We start from the raw sequence: 22,870 nt of genomic DNA on the forward strand, positions 1-22,870 counted from the left end.
AAGAACTATTGGATATCAGAGCGGTGGTAAGTCACCAGCACTGCCAGCATTACGACTTTCCCAAAGTGGATCCTTTGTTCGCAACCCCCAGGGTAATTGAACTGATTCCAGAGGCCGACCCAAAACACCGCCGGCAGRGAAGAGGTACTCGGAGTGGTCTTTTAGTCCGACTTAGGAGACGCACACACCACCCACCGCTCCCAAGTATATTACTCGCTGATGTTCAGTCTCTAGATAATAAAGTTGACGAGCTCAGGGCAAGGGTTTCTTTCCAGAGAGACATCAGGGATTGTAACACATTCTGTTTCACGGAAACATGGCACTCTCGGGATATACTGTCTGAGTCTGTCCAGCCGTCTGGGTTCTCAGTTCATCGCATAGACAGGAATAAATATCTATCTGGGAAGAAGGGCGGGGGAGTATGTTTCATGATTAACGACTCATGGTGTGATTGTGATAACATACAGGAACTCAGTCATTTTGTTCTCCCGACCTAGGATACAACACAAGAGAATTCTCTTCGGTTATAGTCACAGCCGTGTATATCCCCCCTCAAGCCGATACCACGACGGCCCTCAAAGAACTTTATGCAAAGGCCGCATTTATTGTAGCTGGGATTTTAACAAAGCAGATTTCAGGAGGCCGCCGAAGTTCTATCAACACATTGACTGTAGTACTTGCGCGGCTAAAGCACTCGACCACTGCTACTCCAACTTCCGGGATGCCTACAAGGACCTCACCAGCCCACTTTTCTGCAAATCTGACCACGACTCCATTTTGCTCCTCCCGTCCTATAGGCAGAAACTCAAACAGGAAGTACCCGTGCTAAGGACTATTCAACGCGGGTCTGACCAATCAGAATCCATGCTTCAAGATTGTTTAGATCACGCGGACTAGGATATATTCCGAGTAGCTTCCAAGAATAATATTGACGAATATACTGATATGGTGACTGAGTTTATCAGGAAGTGTATAGCAGATGTTGTACCCACAGTGACTATTAAAACCTAACCTAATCAGAAACCTTAGATAGATACAGCATTCGTGCAAAACTGARAGMGCGAACCACCGCATTTAACCATCGCAAKGTGACTGGGTATATAGCAGCATACAAACAGTGTAGTTATTCCCTCCGCAAGGCAATCAAAACGGCAAAACGCARTTCAATGGCTCAGACACGAGACGTATGTGGTAGGGTCTACAGACAATCACGGATTACAAAAGGAAAACCAGTCACGTCGCGGACACCAACGTCTTGCTTTCGGACAAACTAAACACCTTCTGCTGCCAGGCCAGACGGCATCCCTATCCCTAGCCAAGGATCATAACACCTCTACCTTACCTGTCACCCTAGACCCACTTCAATTTGCTTACCGCTCCAATAGATCCACAGACAATGCAATCGCCATCATACTGCACACTGCCCTAACCCTTMTGGACAAGAGGAATACCTATGTAAGAATGCTGTTAATTGACTATAGCTCAGCACTCAACAACATAGTACCCTCTAAACTCATTATTAAGCTTGAGGCCTTGGGTCTGAAACCCGGCCTGTGCAACTGGGTCCTGGACTTCCTGATGGGCCGCATCCCTGGTGGGGAAGGTAGGAAACAACACCTCCACTTCGTTGATCCTCAACACTGGGGCCCCACAAGGATGCGTGCTCAGACCCCTCCTGTACTCCATGTTCACCCATGACTGTGTGGCCATACACGCCTCCAACTCAATCAGTTTGCAGATGACACAAAAGTAGTTGGCCTGATTACCAACAATGACGAGACAGGGAACAGGGAAGAGGTGAGTGCCTCTCCAACCTCAAGAGGCTGAAGAAATTTTGCTTGGCACCTAAAACCCTCAAACTTTTACAGAGCATCCTGTCAGGCTGTATCAACGCCTGGTATGGCAACAGCACCACCCGCAACTGTAGGGCTCTCCAGAGGGTGGTCCAGTCTGCCCAACGCATCACCGTGGGCAAACTACCTGCCCTCCAGGACACCTACAGCACCCGATGTCACAGGAAGACCAAAAATATAATCAAGGACAACAACCACCCAGGCCACTGCCTGTTCACCCCGCTATCATCCAAAAGGCGAGGTCAGTACAGGTGCATCAAAGCTGGGACCGAGAGACTGAAAAACAGCTTCACTCTCAAGGCCATCAGACTGTTAAATAGCCATCACTAGCAAATAGATTTTTACCCATGGCACACGAGACGAGACACCTGTCTGCCTATATACATAGACTTGAAATCACTGGCCACTTTAATAAATTGAACACTAGTCACTTTAATAATGTTTACATATCTTGCATTACTCATCTCATATGGTATTCTATACTATTCTACTGTATCTTAGTCTATTCCGCTCTGACATTCCATTCCTTTACTTAGATTTGTGTGTATTGGGTAAATGTTGTGAAATTGTTAGATATTACTTGTTAGATATTATTGCACTGTCAGAGCTAGAAACATAAGCATTTCGCTACACCCGCAATAACATCTGCTAAACACGTGTATGTGACCAATAAAATGTGATTTGATTTGCTTCATCTTAGCTAACCAGTCACCACCAGCTTTCTAGTTAGCTACCCTTTGCCTGGTTAAGAAACACAAGCTGCTTTACGAGTTAAATAGTAAAACAGTCTAGCAATGTTTTTCTCTCCCTTGAGTAGGCTATAGAAAAGTAGTCTAAATCTGTAGTCTTGCTCAACTCTCCCACTGCATTTCATATACAGTTTTGGTAGCCAACGTAGCCAAGTCTCCACCTTTTCCTCTGTCGTGCATAGGCAGGCCGCATTTTACATTCATAAAGCATATAATGGGAATTAACCATAGGCTACTACTGTTGATGTATGTAATGGGGAATTGATAGACACTGCAAACAATGCACACAATGAAGTTATGAAACAATGAATAGACATGRMAYRSSRGRMGAGASWSCWKTSKRRWKWGMMRKGCMYKKCWMWYYMSAMWGSWSTCTCKYCYSSYRTKYCATGTCTATTCATTGTTTCATAACTTCATTGTGTGCATTGTTTGCAGTGTCTATCAATTCCCCATTACATACATCAACAGTAGTAGCCTATGGTTAATTCCCATTATTTCTAATCTGCAATGTTTGGTTACGGTAATTTCAATATATTATTATTACAGTCCTTTACGATTCTCATTGTCAGAGTGGACACRTTGTATGCAGAACTCACAACCTATACCACACTTGTGAGAAACAAGTTTGTTTATTACATTCCATTTACGATTTCTGTAAATGTATTAATTGTCTTTTGTTTTAAACGCTCCTGTCAATATTGAGTAAGGATGCGCATCTGATTACGCATATAGAAGTAKGACTGGTCTACCTGGCCTGCGTGCAAATATAGGCCTATAAATGTGGCCATTTGGGGATGTCTGACAGTATTTCTGATTGTCTTAACTTACCATTACTAACAAGCTGTGGAACTTCTCAAATAAATGTTTTCTTCACCTCAAACAGTAAGTAAACAAAGTCTGTTTTAGAATCAATTGAGAATGACAATAGTTCCTCAAAGTACTTGAAAAATATGAACAGCTTTCATCCTTTAAATAACCACTCGGCATGAAAGGGAAAAATGTAATACTCTGATCCAGTGGAAACGTCATAAAATACCCGATTACTTCAAATCCCTTGCACAAATAGCCCACAGATGTGTCTGTCCCGAGCTCACTGACGCAGGAAACTGTGGGCCCAGAATATTTTGTATTATGTACGCTAATTCTACATAGCTGGAAATGGTAATAAAAGTTACTTTTAGATTTGTATCATTAACTACAGACAATGATTTTTAGAGAAAAGGTATATTATAAATGAAACTGTTCCACAAAAATGTGCATACGTGCAAATGTGCACCCTCTCGCCTGACTAGCATCACTACTCTGGACGGTTCTGACTTAGAATATGTGATTCCTTGCAGAATCATCTCTTTCCCAAGCTCTCGATTTGTTGGTCAACTGTCTATAATTAGATACAAGCAGCTTCTCTTCTGTCATTATACAGTGCCTTCAGAATTCAGAATTCAGACTCCTTGACTTTTTCCAGATTTTGTTAGGTTACAGCCTTTTTCTAAAATTGATAAAATAGTTTTTTTCCTCATCAATACCCCATAATGACAAAGCAGAAACAGTATTTTTTTGTTGTTGAAATGTTTGCAAATGTATAAAAAATATTACATCTACATAAGTATGCTCAGTTTGGCCGGCTATAGGAAGAGTCTTGGTGGTTCCAAACTTCTTCCATTTAAGAATGATGGAGACCACTGTGTACTTGGGGACCTTCAATGCTGCAGACATTTTTTGGTACCCTTCTCCAGATCTGTGCCGACACAATCCTGTCTCGGGAGCTCTACGGGCAATTTCTTCGACCTCATTGCTTGGTTTTTGCTCTGACATGCACTGTTAAACGTGGGACCTTATATAGACAGGTCTGTGCCCTACCAAATCGTGTCCAATCAATTGATTTACTCACAGGTGGACTCYAATCAAATTTCGAGTCTCATAGCAAAGGGTCTGAATACTTATGTAAATGTGCAAAAAATTCAAAAAAAATGTTTTCACTTTGTCATTATGGGGTATTGTGTTTAGATTGTTGAGGATTATAATTTTTTTTAAACCATTTAGAATAAGGCTGTAACGTAACATGTGTAAAAAGTCAAGGGGCCTGAATACTTTCTGAAGGCACTGTATGTTGCCCTAGAAGACTAAATAAACCCTTGCTCACCAGAATGTCATAAATTGATAGAATGAATGCTTCAATCTAGTTGACATCGGTAAGTTCTCTCTCATCTCTGCTTCTTTCGCGGAGCAAAGACGTTTAAGCACAGAGAAAATGCAATAACCGTGCAAAAGAACGGAAAAGGTTTTCTGTGCAAAATGTCTAAATGACATCAGTTTGACCAGTTGAAAGGAAATAGAAAGCTGTGAAAATGATCCAACATATTTCTGATAATATTTCAGTTCGGGTTGGATGCATATTTTACGTGGTTGAAATACCACTTCCTATGGCGCTGATAGAGATAGGGACGTCTGTAGAGGTACTAACTGTGCATTTACATTCTCTCAAACGCTGAAAGAAATAAATCATATTTCTCCACTCCTGTTCCCGAGTCAAAATATACATTTGTGACCCACAACCTGGATTTGGTCCTATGWRGCAACATTTTAAATGGCRTGTTTTAYATTGGATAAAAGTAGAGACTCAGAGCTAGAAAATTGTATATTGTACACTGCAGTTGAGGAACAATGGGAAAGTAATTCTGCTTTGAAAGTTGATAAACTTGTTATCCCACTTTTGAGAAAATGACCCTTGAATATTTGGTACACGTACTGGAGAGCTATTCTTTGTCTACACCCATTCAGCATCGTTCACACCCTCTTAAGCTTTAGCGCCACCCATCTCTTTAAGGATTCACATGTGAATCCATGTGTTAAACAGAGTGAGTAGTGTAGGTAACAACCAAATATTTCATGACTAAAAGTGGTAAAAGTAGTAGCCTACAGKWAGGAAAAACTCCAGGTAAAAAAACACTTTTGGCCTATATCCTAACCTGACTTTGGTGCAGGTCATGTTGTTCTTCACATTACTGTCTCTGGTAAACACAGACTAAATCAAATCAAATCTAAGTTTATTTGTCACATGCGCAAGATACAGAAGGTGTAAATGGTACAGTGAAATGGTTACTTGCATATTTGCATAGTAGCAATATCAAAAACAAAAAGTGTCCAGATAATTATTAGATGACGTTTACCCAGACACACTTGTCTAAATTGATGGGTCATGTGAAAGAAATGCTATAGCCACCCCCCAGCCACATCTAGCTAAGTGGATGGGTCAATATTGTCTAGACATGTACACATGTTCATGAAATACAATAGATGCCCGTAATCTGCGGTAGAAAGGATTATCAACACACACTGAGCAGGCCACGTTAGACAGAAGCAAGCTACATGGCAGACCAATCCAAACTCATCTCCCGGCATGTCCAGCCCATCCATTAGCGCAGCCAATCATGGCGAGCGGGAAGATTCCTGTCTTTTTCCGTGGCTAAACCAACTAGGCTCGTAATTTAATAATTGTATTCGTATTTACAGATGGAATACAAGTTTGTTATTAAGGCACATGAAAGTTCACATGTTCTAGAAAKTATTTCTGCCAAAAAACGCATTCTGATAAAAAATAAATAAAAAGACGTTCAAATGCCTCTCCTGTGAAGTAGTGACGTGCGACATACGCCTAGCTTCTTGAAACTGGTCACATTTGGTATATAATGTTACTGCAAGAAATACTTAATTCTGCAGGCTATGTGAAAAGTTACAGCCCTAAAGTCAGTGTCTAGATTTCAGTGTCCCATCTGAATAGTAGGCTACAGTTCCCTTGATGTGCCATAGGCCTATTTGAAGGCCTTGTCTTGTGACTGTCGAATCTGTATAGCACCTCACAATAACAACACACAAACAACATAGCCAGCACTGCTATCATACTATTTTACCACTTCACCAAATCTTTCGCAAACATTACTTTTACAGCCCTGCCTTCTCATTATTTTCAACTCTCCATTTCGTAGCTTTTCTCTTACTGAATTCAACTCTGACATTGTTCCATTTGCTTCAGTGGATCAACATGGACTTTTTCCTGCCCTTTTCCAAAAGCACTAAAGCTTATACTCTTATGCACTAATGCCATATAGCCTGAAAACAATTAAAGATACATGTCAATGTAGCCTATAGATAAAATTGCACAAGAATTTTACATTTGTATTTTTTATATATTGTTTTCTCTATTCAATTCAAGCTGCCCGCCACACACCCACCCTTCATCCACACAATATTTCATGACCCTAAACCTGCCCTCCCCGTGGATATAACTACGGGACATGAGTCAACCCGTACATCACTAACAGTTTTGACCCACTTCTGCCTCAACTGCTTCACCTCGACTTAGCTACAGATGTCATTGAAACATTACCTCAAGGTTAATGTTTATGGTAGTTCTAAGTAGGAGGGGAACGTGTATGGGGTTAGGGTTTGACTTTGGCCAACGGTATGTGGGTCGGGTTAAGGTTAGAGGTCACGGTCAGGACTGACTATTGGACCATGGGCCTGTCCTGAGGAGAAGCAGAGAAAAATGCAAAGGACATGCAGCCCTATGCTCCACATGGAGTAAAGAGGCTTAAGTAAGTCAGAACTGACCTGTTGTGGCTGTCCTCGGGGTCGTGCAGCGTTGCGTCGATGCCACTGTCCGTCTCCACATCCTCGTGCATCTCTGGCTGGACTAGGGCTCCCGTGTCTTCGTCTGTGAACATCTCACACTCGCTGTAGTTGCTCTCCGAGCCCAGGTAGGCACTATCCGTCACCTCGTTCTGCTACAGGAGGGAAATAGGAACATTTTAATAATCTTATTAGATCAAGTTGGGAATCCTATAACTTCACAATAGTGGTCCAAAGTATCTGGGACAGAGAGAGAGTTAAGTGGACATCGTTTAAATTGAGAAATCATTAACAGGTGACTAAAAATAGCAGTATGAGGGCTAACGAACAGTAAACACACCCAGTTGAGAGGTGATGACTACATACTGTAGGCTGTATTGTATACCAGTTTGAATGTTACACCCTACTTTTTTCCTAACTGTAACTTTGCTGACAGACTTGCTGACAAACAGGTAAAAAACTTTACTTGACACCCAACATCATAACACGGTCATAACCATGTCATAATATGTCATAACAGCTGACACGTTGTCATTACACTGTCATGACACATTTTTACCTGTTGTGACATACACTACATGACCAAAAGTATGTGAACACCTGCTCGTCAAACATCACGCAAGCCATTTTAGCATTTGAATGCTTAAGGTGCCACGCAGATGTGCAAGATCAGGAAGAGGCCTCATACCTCGCATTGGTCAACGTGTGAAGCTGGGCACAGTGAGCAGTTTGACAAGGCTACTGATATTCCCTGGGGTTGGTCAGCATGAAAAATAACTTGCAGGTCATTGACTGTCAACACAATTACATGCTTAGTTCAACACTGAAGGAGAGGACGCATCAGTTCTACATCTGCATGGCTTGCTGTTTGGGGATTTAAGCTGGGTTTCTGTATAGCACTTTGTGACATCGGCTGATGTATTTTTATAAATACATTTGATTGATTGATTGATTGATCAGTTGTCACAAAAGATGAGGTGTTTTCAGAAGGAAGAAAGTCATATGAGCAAAACATTTCAGTGAATCTGTGATTCGTAACGTTTGAATACATTTGCTGACCAATGGATGATACATTTGGATCGGTTTGGGGTCTGCGGAACGATGCAGTCGTATCTTAAACATTTGAATCGTCACAAGCATACAATATAGGTCATTAATTGAATTACATATAGTGCATTCATAAGGAATTCAGACCCCTTCCCTTTTCCACATTTTGTTATGTTAGAGCCTTATTCTAAAATTGATTTAAAATATTTTCAAAATCCCTCTATATACACAATACCCCATAATGACAAAGGGAAAAGAGGTTCTTAGAAATGTTAGCAATTTTTTTCCAAATACAAATAAATACCTTATTTACATAMGTATTCAGATCCTTTGCTACGAGACTCAAAATTGAACTCAGGTGCATCCTGATATGGGAGGTGCCCAAGAACCTGATGGTCACTCTGACAGAGCTCCAGAGTTCCTCTGTGGAGATGGGAGAACCTTCCAGAAGGACAACCATCTCTACAGCACTCCACCAGTCAAGCCTTTATGGTAGAGTGGCCAGACAGAAGCCACTCCTCAGTAAAAGGCACATGACAGCCCGCTTGGAGTTTGCCAAAAGCCACTTAAAGGACTCCCAGGCCATGAGAAACAAGATTCTTTGGTCTGATGAAACCAAGATTGAACTCTTTTCCTTGAATGCCAAGTGTCACGTCGGGAGGAAACCTGGCACCATCCCTACGGTGAAGCACGGTGGTGGCAGCATCATGCTGCAAGAATGTTTTTCAGCGGCATGGACTGGGAGACTAGTCAGGATCGAGGGAAAGATGAACTGAGCAAAGTACAAAGAGATACTTGATGAAAACCTGGTCCAGAGCGCTCAGGACCTCAGACTGGGGTGAAGGTTMGCCTTACAACAGGACAACAACCCTAAGCACATAGCCAAAACAACACAGGAGTGGCTTCGGGACATCTCTGAAGTCTCTGAATGTCCTTAAGGACCTTGGGAGTGTGGTGCCAGGGAAACAACTTCTCACCCAACGTCAACAAAACAAAGGAGCTGATCGTGGACTTCAGGAAACAGCAGAGGGAGCAAGCCCCTATCCACATCGATGGGACCGCAGTGGAGAAGGTGGAAAGCTTCAAGTTCCTTGGCGTACACATCACTGACTAACTGAAATGGTCCACCCACACAGAGTGTGGTGAAGAAGGCACAACAGGACCTCTTCAACCTTGGCTGAAGAAATTTGGCTTGGAACCTAAAACCCTCACAAACTTTTACAGATGCACAATTGAGAGAATTCTGTCAGGCTGTATCACCGCCTGGTACGGCAACTGCACCGCCCGCAACCGCAGGGCTCTCCAGAGGGTGGTGTTGTTATTATTGGTCACATACACATGGTTAGCAGATGTTATTTMGAGTGTAGCGAAATGCTTRTGCTTCTAGTTCCGACAGTGCAGCAATATCTAACATGTAATCTAACAATTCCACAACAACTAACTAATACACAAAAATCTAAGTAAAGGAATGGAATAAGAATATATACATATAAAAATATGGATGAGCAATGACAGAGCGGCATAGGCAAGATGCAATAAAATGGTATAAAATACAGTATATACATTTGAGATGAGTAATGCAAGATATGTAAACRTTATAAAGTGGTATTATTAAAGTGACTAGTGACCCATTTATTAAAGTGGCCAATGATTTCAAGTCGGTATGTAGGCAGCAGCCTCTATGTGTTAGTGATGGCTGTTTAACAGTCTGATGGCCTTGAGATAGAAGCCGTCTCTCGATCCCAGCTTTGATGCACCGGTACTGACCTCACCTTCTGGATGGTAGCGGGATGAACAGGCAGTGGCTCGGGTGGTTGTTGTCCTTGATTATCTTTTTTATTTAACTAGGCAGGTCAGTTAAGAACAACTTCTTATTTACAATGACAGCCTACCCTGGCCAAACCCTAACTTGTACGGCGCTGTGCCAATTGTGCTCCGACTTATGGGACTCCCAATCACGGCCAGTTGTGATACAGCCTGGAATCGAACCAGGGTCTGTAGTACCGCCTATAGCACTGAGATCCAGTGCCTTAGACCGGTGCGCCAGTCGGGAGCCCAAATGGCGCAGGGTTTTTGAGACTGCACTTGAAGAAACTTTCAAAGTAATTTCTGACTGTCGTTTCTCTTTGCTTATTTCAGCTGTTTCTTCCATACTATGGACTTGTTTTTTTTACCAAATAGGGCTATCTTCTGTATACCACCCCTACCTTATACAACCGATTGGCTCAAACGCATTAAGGAGGAAAGAAATTCCACAAATTAACTTTCAACAAGGCACACCTGTTAATTGAAATGCATTCCAGGTGACTACCACATGAAGTGTGCCAAGATTGTGCAAAGCTGTCATCAAGGCAAAGGGTGGCTACTTTGAAGAATTTGTTTAACACTTTTTTGGTTACTACATGATTCCATATATGCTATGTCTTCACTATTATTCTACAATGTAAAAATAAAGAAAAACCCTTGAATGAGTTGTGTACAAACTTTTGACAAACTATGTAAATGTAATATTTTTGGTATTTTTTTTGCAAACATTTTTAAAAACCTGTTTTTGCTTTGTCATTATGGGGTAATGTCTAGATTAATGAGGGGGAAAAAGATGTACTACATTTTAGAATAAGGCTGTAACATAACAAAATGTGGAAAAAGTCAAGGTGTCTGAATACTTTCCGAATGCACTGTATTTTATAGTCGTTTTTGCTCATGTTTTTCAAGGGTGCCAACAATTGTTCCATACCAGAACATGAAAAATGGTTCCGTACTAGAATTTTGGTTACTTTCGGTACTTCTGTGAAAATGTATCTCACAGAWCAACTCTGTCCATCAACGCAGCTGCTGTCCCCCTACAGCACGAGGCGTGCACCGTGCCTATTCTACTTACTAATTCCTAGCCTGCACTGGGAGTCTAAGCTACATCATGTTAGCTCCCTACTCATGCTGCACAGAAATGAACACAATTGAATAGTGCGACAAGGCATGTCTACATTTGAAACTTAATTACTGTTTGCAAAACAATGTGCATGCACGCTACAACACTTTGCAATGCTTGAAGATAATTAGCTTACAACTGAAACTAACAAATTCACTACCTGTAGTACTTTGTTTGTGATGATATGCAAACCATAACGCAAAATATTCTGATTTCAAAGCTGATTGCCACCAAAAACACTCTCTATCACATCTCTCCATCAGCCAAAGATGATCTATTGAACAGTCAGTGTATGTGAATAGTGCTCAGACGGGCAGCACCCATTGTAATTCATTATAGGTCATATTTGATAGAAATCTGGTGTCACGCCCTGACCTTAGATATCTCTGTTTTTCTATATATTTTGGTTAGGTCAGGGTGTGACTAGGGTGGGTACGCTAGTTTGTATGTCGAGGGTTTTTGTATGTCTAGGGTTTTGTATATCTAGGGGTTTTGTATGTTTATGTTGGCCTGATATGGTTCCCAATCAGAGACAGCTGTTTATCGTTGTCTCTGATTGGGGATCATATTTAGGTAGCCATTTKCCTCGTTTGTGTTGTGGGATCTTGTTCTATGTTTAGTTGCCTGTCTGCACTATTCGTATAGCTTCACGTTTCGTCCGTTGTTCTTTATTGTTTTTGTTTAGAGAGTTTCTCTTTATTAAAAGTATGTGGAACTCTATACACGCTGCGCCTTGGTCTCATCATTACGACGAACGTGACATCTGGAGATTACTTTAAGCCAACCCTTTTCATGTCGCAGTGTCAATCATAGACAGTTAATGAGTAACAAAAGAGTAGCCTATTTTCAGAGGAGACCATATTCACAATTTAACTGTTGCCAATGGCGCTTAAAAGCCAATTAGAGCAACGTCCAAACAGCGGTTGGATTTTAACAGTGAGGAGGCTGACAAAGTCGCTGGATTTGTTTTTGCCAAAGTGAGGATTTTAATTTAGAAGTTTAAGAATTGATACAGCTGCCGAAACCTTACAATATATATTCTGAACAAAAATATAAACGCAACATGTAAAGTGTTGGTCTCATGTTTCATGAGCTGAAATAAAAGAACCCAGAAGTTTTCCCATACGCACCAAAAGCTTTTTCTCTCAAATGATGTGCACAAATTTGTTTACATTCCTGTTAGAGAGCATTTCTCCTTTGCCAAGATAATCCATCCACCTGAAATGTGTGGCATATAAAGAAGCTGATTAAACAGCATGATCATTACACAGGTGCACCTTGTGCTGGGGGACAATAAAAGACCACTAAAATGTGCAGTTTAGTCACAGAACACAATGTCACAGATGTCTCAAGTTGAGGGAGAGTGCAATAGGCATGCTGAATGCAGGAATGTCCACCAGATCTGTTGCCAGAAAATGTTATGTTAATTTCTCTACCATAAGCAATGTCGTTTTAAAGAATTTGGCAGTACGTCCAACCGGCCTCACAACCGCAGACCACGTGTATGGCATTGTGTGGGCAAGCGGTTTGCTGATGTCAACGTTGTGAATAGAGTTCCCCAGGGTGGCAGCGGGATTATGTCATGGGCAGGCATAACCTACGGACAAAAAATACAATTGCATTTTATCAATGGCAATTTGAATACACAGAGATATCGTGACGAGATCCTGAGGCCCATTGCCGTGCCATTCATCCGCCGTCATCACCTCATGTTTCAGCATGATAATGCACGGCCCCATGTCGCAAGGATCKGTACACAATTCCTGGAAGTTGAAAAAGTCCCAGTTCTTCCATGGCCTGCATACTCACCAGACATGTCACCCATTGAGCATATTTGTGATGCTCTGGATCAASGTATACGACAGCGTGTTCCAGTTCCCGCCAATATCCATCAACTTCGCACAGTCATTGAAGAAAAGTGGGACAACATTCCTTAACCACAATCAACAGCCTGATCAACTCTATGCGAAGAAGAGGTGTTGCACTTCATGAGTCAAATGCTGGTCACACCAGAGATGGACTGGATTTCTGATCCACTCCCCTACTTTTTTTTTTTAAGTATCTGTGACGAACAGATGCATATCCGTATTCCAAGTCATGTGAAATCCATAGATTAAGGCCACATTTATTTATTTCAATTGACTGATTTCCTTGTATGAACTTTAACTCAGTAAAATTGTAGAAATTGTTACATGTTGCATTAAAATATTTGTTCAGTATAAAAAAAACTAAATCACATKAATTACTACCAGCACACCTATCAATAAAGGTGCCACACATGCTTTTAAGCATAAATACAACCTGGGATATAAACATATACGTCCCACGGGATAAGCTACCGCATTACCCATACCATTCATTAAGTATGCGCTCAATGCACCCCATTTCCCCATCAATTCTCAGACCAGGAAATGAACAAAACCCTTTTCAATAAACAAGGATAACAAGGTAAGCATCTACATTGAAGCTTAACCCTCACAATTTAATCGTCAAAAATGATTACATCACAATTGTACTTCCTGATCATAAATACATGAATAAAGTTATATAGTGGGCAACACACAACAATAGGTTTAACACGCACAAACCAATTGACGGCGTGCGACCGCAAACTCACATACGTCTCCTCTCATTTGCATTTCATCAACAATCAATACACTGCTAAACCCACATTATAATCAATAAACATTGTCTGGTTACTCATAAAATTAGGCTTAACTTTAACTTAGGTGACCGAGGACATAAGGACAATAGTCAAAGAGCCTCCCCTACCGGTCTGTGTGGAGCTCCAGGAGTAACCGGGCCCAGAGGGCTGTCCACCATTCCCAAAACCATTATGTCTGCCTGGGGCTCACAGGTAGGAAGACTGGCCTGTCATGAGACCGACCACCCGTAATTTCCCCCTAGCGCTTCCTCCCTTTCACTCTCAGAATGCAAGAGTAAAAAACATAGAATGCCCAACACCTATTTCAGCTCCAGTGGGTTCTCAAAATGGGTGGRGTCTGTAGACTGAAAAGAGTCCGAAGGGCAGGGGAAGGAAACGGTATAGCATACGGCACCTCAACTACCAGCCAATCTACTCCTCTCACTGAATTTGATATATCACATGAAATAGAGGGAGCAATGTCCCCTTTAAATTTTTCAGTTTCAATGACTAGTTCCTGGACGAATTTGACAGGGTGAATCATTAAGCCACCCCCTCTTCTACCAGTCTTTATAGGTTTATATGATTGGACAAATAATGCCATATACTGTATGTGCATAGCCATAAACTGACTCACTGTTTACTTATTTATTTTACTCACCGTTTACCTTAAGGAGACAAAACCAGCATGAAGTAAGCCTAGAGAATGAACCTTGTGCCTGGGGAGGAGGCTGAGGAGAGGGGGCTGGATTGGCTGTGTTAATGCACCTCTAGGCTTAGAGAAAAGAGAAAGGCCACAAGAAGAGGTTAGCCCACAATGGCTATGTACTGACAGAGAAATATTTTCTCACAATGACAGGTGGAAACCACACACTGGCTGGGTGTTGGTTTGAGAGCGTGAAAGCAAAGTTTGGTTTGCTTTCGTCGTAAAGCCTTTTTGAAATCGGACACTGTGGCTGGATTTATAACAAGTGTATCTTTAAAATGGTGTAAAATACATGTATGTTTGAGAAATTTTAATWATGGGTTTTCTGTTGATTTGAATTTGGCGCCGTGCAGTTTCACTGGCTGTTGAAGAGGTGGGACGCTACCGTCCCACATACCCTAGAGAGGTTAAAACCACATCAGGAGACCACTTTTGGTGAAAAAATAAATATATTTTTATACATTTGCATTTTTGGGTGTAGATACCCTTTAATTCAACTGCAGCATCAGAGAGACTTGATTGGTTAGCTGTGTTTCTGTAGCACACGTGTATCTGCAGAGTTTGCTAAACAAATTGCCACTGGAGTAACATAAATAATCATGATACAAGGTCAATATACTTTGTAGATATTTTATTGAGGTTTTTGGGAAAGCCTTTCCATCCACAAGAAGACAGTTGTCATTATTAGCATCATCGCTAATAGCTACACAAAGTGGTAGTCAAACAGCACACACAGACGGGCAATCCTGCGTTGCCTCTTGAGAAAATGTAAGGAAAATATGAATCACTGCACTTGATGAATTTATGAAATTGCTTCTGCCAATTATTTATAAACATGCACCTGTTAAGAAACTGACTGTTAGAACTGTTAAGGCTCCATGGATTGATGAGGAATTGAAAAACTGTATGGTTGAAAGAGATGGGGCAAAAGGAGTGGCTAATAAGTCTGACTGGCTTACTTACTGCAAATTGAGAAATTATGTGACTAAACTTAACAAAAAAAAAGAAGAAACTGTATTATGAAGCCAAGATCAATGATATAAAGAATGATAGAAAAAAACRTTGGAGTACTTTAAATGAAATTATGGGCAGAAAGACAAATTCAACKCCATCTTTCATCGAATCAGATGACTTATTCATTACAAAACCATTTGATGTTRCCAATTATTATAATGATTATTTCATTGGCAAAGTGGGCAAACTTAGGCAGGAAATGCCAACAACGACCAGTGAGCAATAGTATTAATGTATAAAAAAAAAGAATAATGAAAGAAAAGCGTTGCAAGTTAGAATTTTGAAAAGTTAGTGCGGGAGAGGTGGAATAATTATTGCTATCGATCAATAATGACAAACCTCCTGGCATTGACAACTTAGATAGAACGCTACAGAAGATGGTAGCTGACTCTATAGCCACTCCTATCTGTCATATTTTAAATCTGAGACTTGAGGAAAGTCTATGTCCTCTGGAGGGAAGCCAAAGTAATTCCGCCACCCAAGGGTGGTAAAGTGGCCTTTAAATGATTCTAACAGCAGACCTATAAGCTTGCAACCAGCTCTTAGCAAATAATGGTGTTTAACCAAATACAATGTTATTTCTCTGTAAACAAATTAACAACAGACATTCAGCATGCTTATAGAGAAGGGCACTCAACATGTACTGCACTGACACAAATGACTGATGATTGGTTGAAAGAAATTAAAAATAAGATTGTGGGAGCTGTACTGTTAGATTTCCGTGAAGCCTTTGATATTATTGACCCTAACCTGTTGTTGAAAAAACGTATATGTTATGGCTTTTCAAACTCTGCCATATCGTGGATTCAGAGCTATCGATCTAAAAGAACTCAAAGGATTTTATTTAAKGGAAGCTTCTCAAATGTCAAACATGTAAAGTGTGGTGTACCACAGGGCAGCTCTGTAGGCCCTCTAMWCTTTWMTATTTTTACGAATGAACTGCCATTGGCATTAAACACAGCATGTGTGTCCATGTATAATGCTGTTTCAACCATATAAGCATCAGCAACCACACCTAATGAAGTCACTGAAACCATTAACAAAGAGTTGCAGTCTGTTTTGGAATGGGTGGCCAGCAATAAACTGATCCTGAACATCTCCAAAACTAAGAGCAYTGTATTTGGTACAAATCATTCCTTAAGTTTTAGACCTCAGCTGAATCTGGTAATGAATGGTATGGCGGATGTTGAACAAGTTGAGAAGACTAAATTACTTGGCGTTACCTTAGATTGTAAACTGTCATGGTCAAAACATTAACAGTTGAAGTCGGAAGTTTACATACACCTTAGCCAAATACATTTAAAAACTCAGTTTTTCACAAGTCCTGGCATTTAATCCTAGTAAAAATTCCCTGTCTTAGGTCAGATATGATCACCACTTCATTTTAAGAATGTGAAATGTCAGAATTATAGTAGAGAGAATAATTTTTTCAGCTTTTATTTCTTTCATCACATTCCCAGTGGGTCAGAAGTTTACATATCAATTAGTATTTGGTAGCATTGCCTTTAAATTCTTTAACTTGGGTCAAATGTTTCAGGTAGCCTTCCACAAGTTTCCCACAATAAGTTGGGTGAATTTTGGCCAATTCCTCCTGACAGAGCTGGTGTAACTGAGTCAGGTTTGTAGGCTTCCTCGCTCGCACACACTTTTTCAGTTCTGCCTACAAATGTTCTCTAGGATTGAGGTCAGCACTTTGTGATGGCAACTCCAATACCTTGACTWTGTTGTCCTTAAGCCATWTTGCCACAMCTTTGGAAGTATGCTTGGGGTCGTTGTCCATTTGGAAGACCCATTTGCGACCAAGCTYTAACTTCCTGACTGATGTCTTGAGATGTGGCTTCAATATATCCACATAATCTTCCTTCCATGATGCCATCTATTTTGTGAAGTGCACCAGTCCCTCCTGCAGATAAGCACCCCCACAACATGATGCTGCCACCCCGTGCTTCACGGTTGGGATGGTGTCCTTCGGCTTGCAAGCCWCCCCCTTTTCCTCCAAACATAACGATGATAATTATGGCTGAACAGTTCTATTTTTGTTTCATMAGACCAGAGGACGTTTCTCCAAAAAGTACAATCTTTGTCCCCATGTGCAGATGCAAACCGTAGTCTGGCTTTTTTATGGCGGTTTTGGAGCAGTGGATTCTTCCTTGCTGAGCGGCCTTTCAGGTTATGTCGATATAGGACTCGTTTTACTGTGGATATAGATACCTTTGTACCTGTTTCCTCCAGCATCTTCACAAGGTCCTTTGCTTTTGTTCTGGGATTGACTTGCACTTTTCGCACCAAAGTACGTTCATCTCTAGGAGACAGAACACATCTCCTTCCTGAGTGGCATGACGGCTGCGTAGTGCCATGGTGTTTATACTTGTGTACTATTGTTTGTACAGATGAACGTGGTACCTTCAGGCGTTTAGAAATAGCTCCCAAGGATGAACCAGACTTGTGGAGGTCTACAGTATTTTTTCTGAGGTCTTGGCTGATTTMTTTTTATTTTCCCATGATGTTAAGSAAAGARGCCCTGAGTTTTAAGGTAGGGCCTTGAAATACATCCACAGGKACACCTCCAATTTACTCAAATGATGTCAATTAGCCTATCAGAAGCTTCTAAAGCCATGACATAMTTTTCTGGAATTTTCCAAGCTGTTTAAAGGCACAGTCAACTTAGTGTCTGTAAACAATTTTGTGAAAAATTACTTGTGTCATTGTAACGAACGTCGTCGGGAGAAGGAGAAGAGGACCACGGTGCAGCGTGGTAAGTGTTCATATTTTAATTAAACAACTGAACACTGAACAAAACAACAAACGAACAGTTCTGTAAGGGGACGACATACACTAAACAGAAAATAACTACCAATAAACACAGGTGGCAACAGGCTACCTAAGTATGGTTCTCAATCAGAGACAACGATTGACAGCTGCCTCTGATTGGGAACCATACCAGGCCAAACACAGAAATACAAAACATAGAAACAAAACAYAGAATGCTCACGCCAACTCACGCCCTGACAAAACCAAAATAGAGACATRAAAAAGGAACTAAGGTCAGAACGTGACAGTCATGCACAAAGATTGACCTAGATAGTTTGTGTATGCATTGAKATGTAGGCTACGTGTGCCTTTTACATTTTTTTTTATGTAGTTCTGTCCTTGAGCTGTTCTTGTCTATTGATGTTTTGTATTATTTCATTCTGTTTCAAGTTTTGTGTGGACCCCGAGAAAGAGTAGATGCTACTTTTGCAACAGCTAATGGGGATCCTAATAAAATACAAAATACATCTAATGTCAAAAAAAAAAATCACAGTATCGAACCGCAATAAAGTGCATGCGGAAAGAATTCAAAACCCCTTGACTTCTCCCTCAAAAAATGTAAGTTACAGCCTTATTCTAAAATGGATTAAAAAGTTTMTYTCCCTCATCAATCTACACMCAATACCCCATTAAGGTGAATTCGTAAAAAAACTGAAATGTCACATTTACGTAAGTATTTTGACCCTTTCCTCRGTATTATCTTAAAGCACATTTGACAGCGATTACAGCCTCAAGTCTTCTTGGGTATGACGCTACAAGCTTGGCACACCTGTAGTTGGGGAGTTTCTCCCATTCTTCTCTGCAGATCCTCTCAAGCTCTGTCAGGTTGGATGGGGAGCGTCTCCGCACARCTATTTTCAGGTCTCTCCAGAGATGTTTGATCGGTTCAAGTCAGGGCTCTGGCAAGGCCACTCAAGGACAATTCAAAGACTTGTCCCAAAGCCACGCCTGCATTGTCTTGGCTATGTGCTTAGGGTTGTTGTCCTGTTGGAAGGTGAATCTTCGCCCCAGTCAGAGGTCCTGAGGGCTCTGGAGCAGGTTTTCATCAAGGATCTCTCTGTACTTTGCTCCGTTCATCTTTCCCTCGATCGTGACTAGTCTTCCCAGTCCCTGCTGCTGAAAAACATCCCCACAGCATGATGCTGCCACCACAATGCTTCACTGGATGKTGCCAGGTTTCCTCCAGACGTGACGCTTGCCATTCAGGCCAAAGAATTCAATCTTGGTTTCATCAGACCAGAGAATCTTGTTTGTCATGGTCTGAGAGTCTTTAGGTGCCCTTTGGCAAACTCCAAGTGGGCTGTCATGTGCCTTTTACTGAGAAGTGGCTTCTGTCTGGCCACTCTACCATAAAGGCCTGATTGGTGGAGTGCTGCAGTGATGGTTGTCCTTCTGGAAGGTTCTCCCATATCCACAGAATAACTCTGGAGCTCTGTCAGAGTGACCATCGGGTTCTTGGTCACCTCCCTGACCAAGGCCCTTCTCCCCCGATTGCTCAGGTTGGCCAGGTGGACCAGCTATAGGAAGAGTCTTGATGGTTACAAACTTCTTCCATTTAAGAATGATGGAGGCCACTGTGTACTTGGGGACATTCAATGCTGTAGACATTTGTTGGTACCTTTCCCCAGATTTGTGCCTCGATACAATCCGGTCTCGATGCTGTATGGATAATTCCTTCAACCTAATGGCTTGGTTTTTGCTCTGACATGCACTGTCAACTGTGGGACCGTAAAATAGACAGGTGTGTGACTTTCCATATCTTATACAATCAATTGAATTTACCACAGATGGACTCCAATCAAAATGTAGAACCACCGCAAGGATGATCAATGTAAACAGGATACACCTGAGCTCAATTTTGAGCCTCATAGCAATKGGTCTGAATACTTATGGAAATAAGGTATTTCTGATTTTATTTTTAATACATTTGCTAAAAATAAAGAATCTGTTTTCGCTATGTCATTATGGGGTATTGTGTGTCAATTGATCAGGGAAACAATAATTTTATAATAAAGCTATAAAGTAACAAAACGTGGCAAAAGCAAGGGGTATGAATACTTCCCAAATGCACTGTGTGTGTGATATATATATATATATATAGATATATACAGTCGTGGCCAAAAGTTGAGGATGACACAAATATTAATTTCCAAAGTTTGCTGCTTCAGTGTCTTTAGATATTTGTCAGATGTTACTGAAGTATAACTACAAGCATTTTCATTAGTGTCAAAGGCTTTTATTGACAATTACATGAAGTTGCTGCAGAGAGTCAATATTTGCATGTTAGCCTATTATTTTTAGACCTCTGCCAATCCACCCTGGCATGCTGTCAATTAACTTTGGCCACATCCTGACTGATGGCAGCCATCTTGCACAATCAATGGCTTTGGAGTTTGTCAGAATTTGTGGGTTGTTTGTACCCGCCTCGAGGATTTGACCACACGTTCTCAATGGGATTACGGTCTGAGGAGTTTCCTGTGCTATGGACCAAAATATCGATGTTTGTTCCCCGAGCCCCTTAGTTATCACTTTTGCCTTATGGAAGGTGCTCCATCATGCTGGAAAAGCATTGTCTCACCAAACTGTTCCTGAGTTGGGAGAATTGCTCTCGGGAGGATGTTGGTACCTTCTTTATTCATGGCTGTGTTCTTAGGCAAAAACTGTGAGTGAGCCCACTCCCTTGGCTGAAGAAGCAACACCCACACATGAATGGGTTCTCAGGACTTTATGGCATCCACATGACATGATGGTATGCTCACCTTATTCTTCTCCGGACAAGCTTTTTTTCCGATGCCCAAACAAATTGAAAGGGAATTCATCAGAGACAATGACTTTACCCCAGTCCTCAGCAGTCCAATCCCTGTACCCTTTGCAGATATCATCCTGTCACTGATGTTTTCCTGGAGAGAAGTGGCTTCTTTGCTGCCCTTAACACCAAGGCCATCCTCCAAAAGTCTTCGCCTCACTGTGCGTGCAATGCATCCACACCTGCCTGCTGCCATTCCTGAGCAAGCTCTGTACCGGTGGTGTCCCGATCCCGCAGCGAATCAACTTAGGGACGTCCTGGCGCTTGCTGGACTTTCTTGGGCGCACTGAAGCCTTCATTACAACAATTGAACCGCTCTCCTTGAGTTCTTGAAGATCCTTTAAATGTTGATTTTTTTTTTTTTAGGTACAATCGTACTGGCAGCAAATATCCTTGCCTGTGATGCCCTTTTTGTGCAAAGCAATGATGACGGCACGTGTTTTCTTGCAGGTAACCATGGTTGACAGAGGAAGAACAATTGATTTCAAGCACCTCCTTTTGAAGCTTCCAGTCTGTTATTCGAAATTCAACTCAGCACGACAGAGTGATCTCCAAGCCTTGTGCTCGTCAACACTCACACCTGTTTAATGAGAAGAATCACTGACATGATGTCAGCTGGTCCTTTTGTGGCAGGCTGAAAAGCAGTGGAAATGATTTTTGGGGATTCAGTTAATTTGCATGGCAAAGAGGGACTTGCAATTAATTGCAATTCATATGATCACTATTCATAACATTCTGGAGGATATGCAAATTTCCATCATACAAACTGAGGCAGCAGACTTTGTGAAAATGTATATCGTGTCATTCTCAACTTTTGGCCACCAGTCAAAAGTTTGTGACACCACCTCTCAATCAAGGGTTTTCTCTTATTTTTACTATGTCTACATTGCAGAATAATAGTGAAGACATCAAAACTATGAACTAACACATAAGGAATCATGTAGTGAACAAAAGTGTGAAACAAATCTAAATCTATTTCATATTTGAGATTCCGAGAAATATTTGAGAAAGTTAGCCCCTTGCCTTATGAAAGCGTTGCAGCACTCTGCATTCTCTCAAACCAGCTTTTCCATGAGGTAGTCACCTGATGAAGGAAAAGGAAACCGCCACTGCCTCTTGATAGTATCACCGATATTAATAAGCTTACGTATCGGCCACACGGCCTTCTGTCAGAGCTTTTGGGATTTTTTGAAAGTTGCACCCTTATGTAGACCTGGCTCCACCCACATCCGTTCTACACATCGAAGGGGGTTGGAGGCAAAGGAAAATAAATAAGTGCTACATAATATAACAATGTGCATTTCATAATATTTACAAAAAGTGTATAAATAAGGCGGTATTGAACACTTCTGTATAATCTTCAATGAGGACATAGCAAGTTCATTAGTCATTGGCGGGTACATCATAATGAAAAACGTCAGAATAATCTACAAAAGACACACATTTCATGTTCCAAGTTCACAGCATAACATACAAAGGCATTTCATCATTAAGTCCTTTTGGAAACAACTGTCTGGAGGGTGAAAAATCAAAACATTCTTCTTTTTCTCGAGGTTTATTAATATACCGTCCCCTGTCTTGATATCTTAACGTTGTCTCTATGCCACAAATATAAGGTGGAAATGTCATGCTTTATGTCATTGAATGTACAGCCGACTGGATAATCCCGCTGTCGTTTTCTC

General features: G+C 41.3%; 1 protein-coding gene across 2 annotated transcripts in view; it reads right to left on the reverse strand.

The window, feature by feature from the left end:
• Positions 1–22,870, reverse strand: part of LOC111976264 (rab11 family-interacting protein 3-like) — a 107,479-nt gene that overhangs the window by 52,947 nt on the left and 31,662 nt on the right. For both annotated transcript variants that reach the window (XM_024005042.2, XM_024005041.2), the window contains exon 4: positions 7,214–7,386. In XM_024005042.2, coding sequence (XP_023860810.1) covers positions 7,214–7,386 — 173 coding nt within the window. The remainder of the gene's footprint in view (positions 1–7,213; positions 7,387–22,870) is intronic.

Source organism: Salvelinus sp. IW2-2015, linkage group LG17 (genome assembly GCF_002910315.2).
Source record: "Salvelinus sp. IW2-2015 linkage group LG17, ASM291031v2, whole genome shotgun sequence".
In the NCBI taxonomy this organism is placed as follows: domain Eukaryota; kingdom Metazoa; phylum Chordata; class Actinopteri; order Salmoniformes; family Salmonidae; genus Salvelinus; species Salvelinus sp. IW2-2015.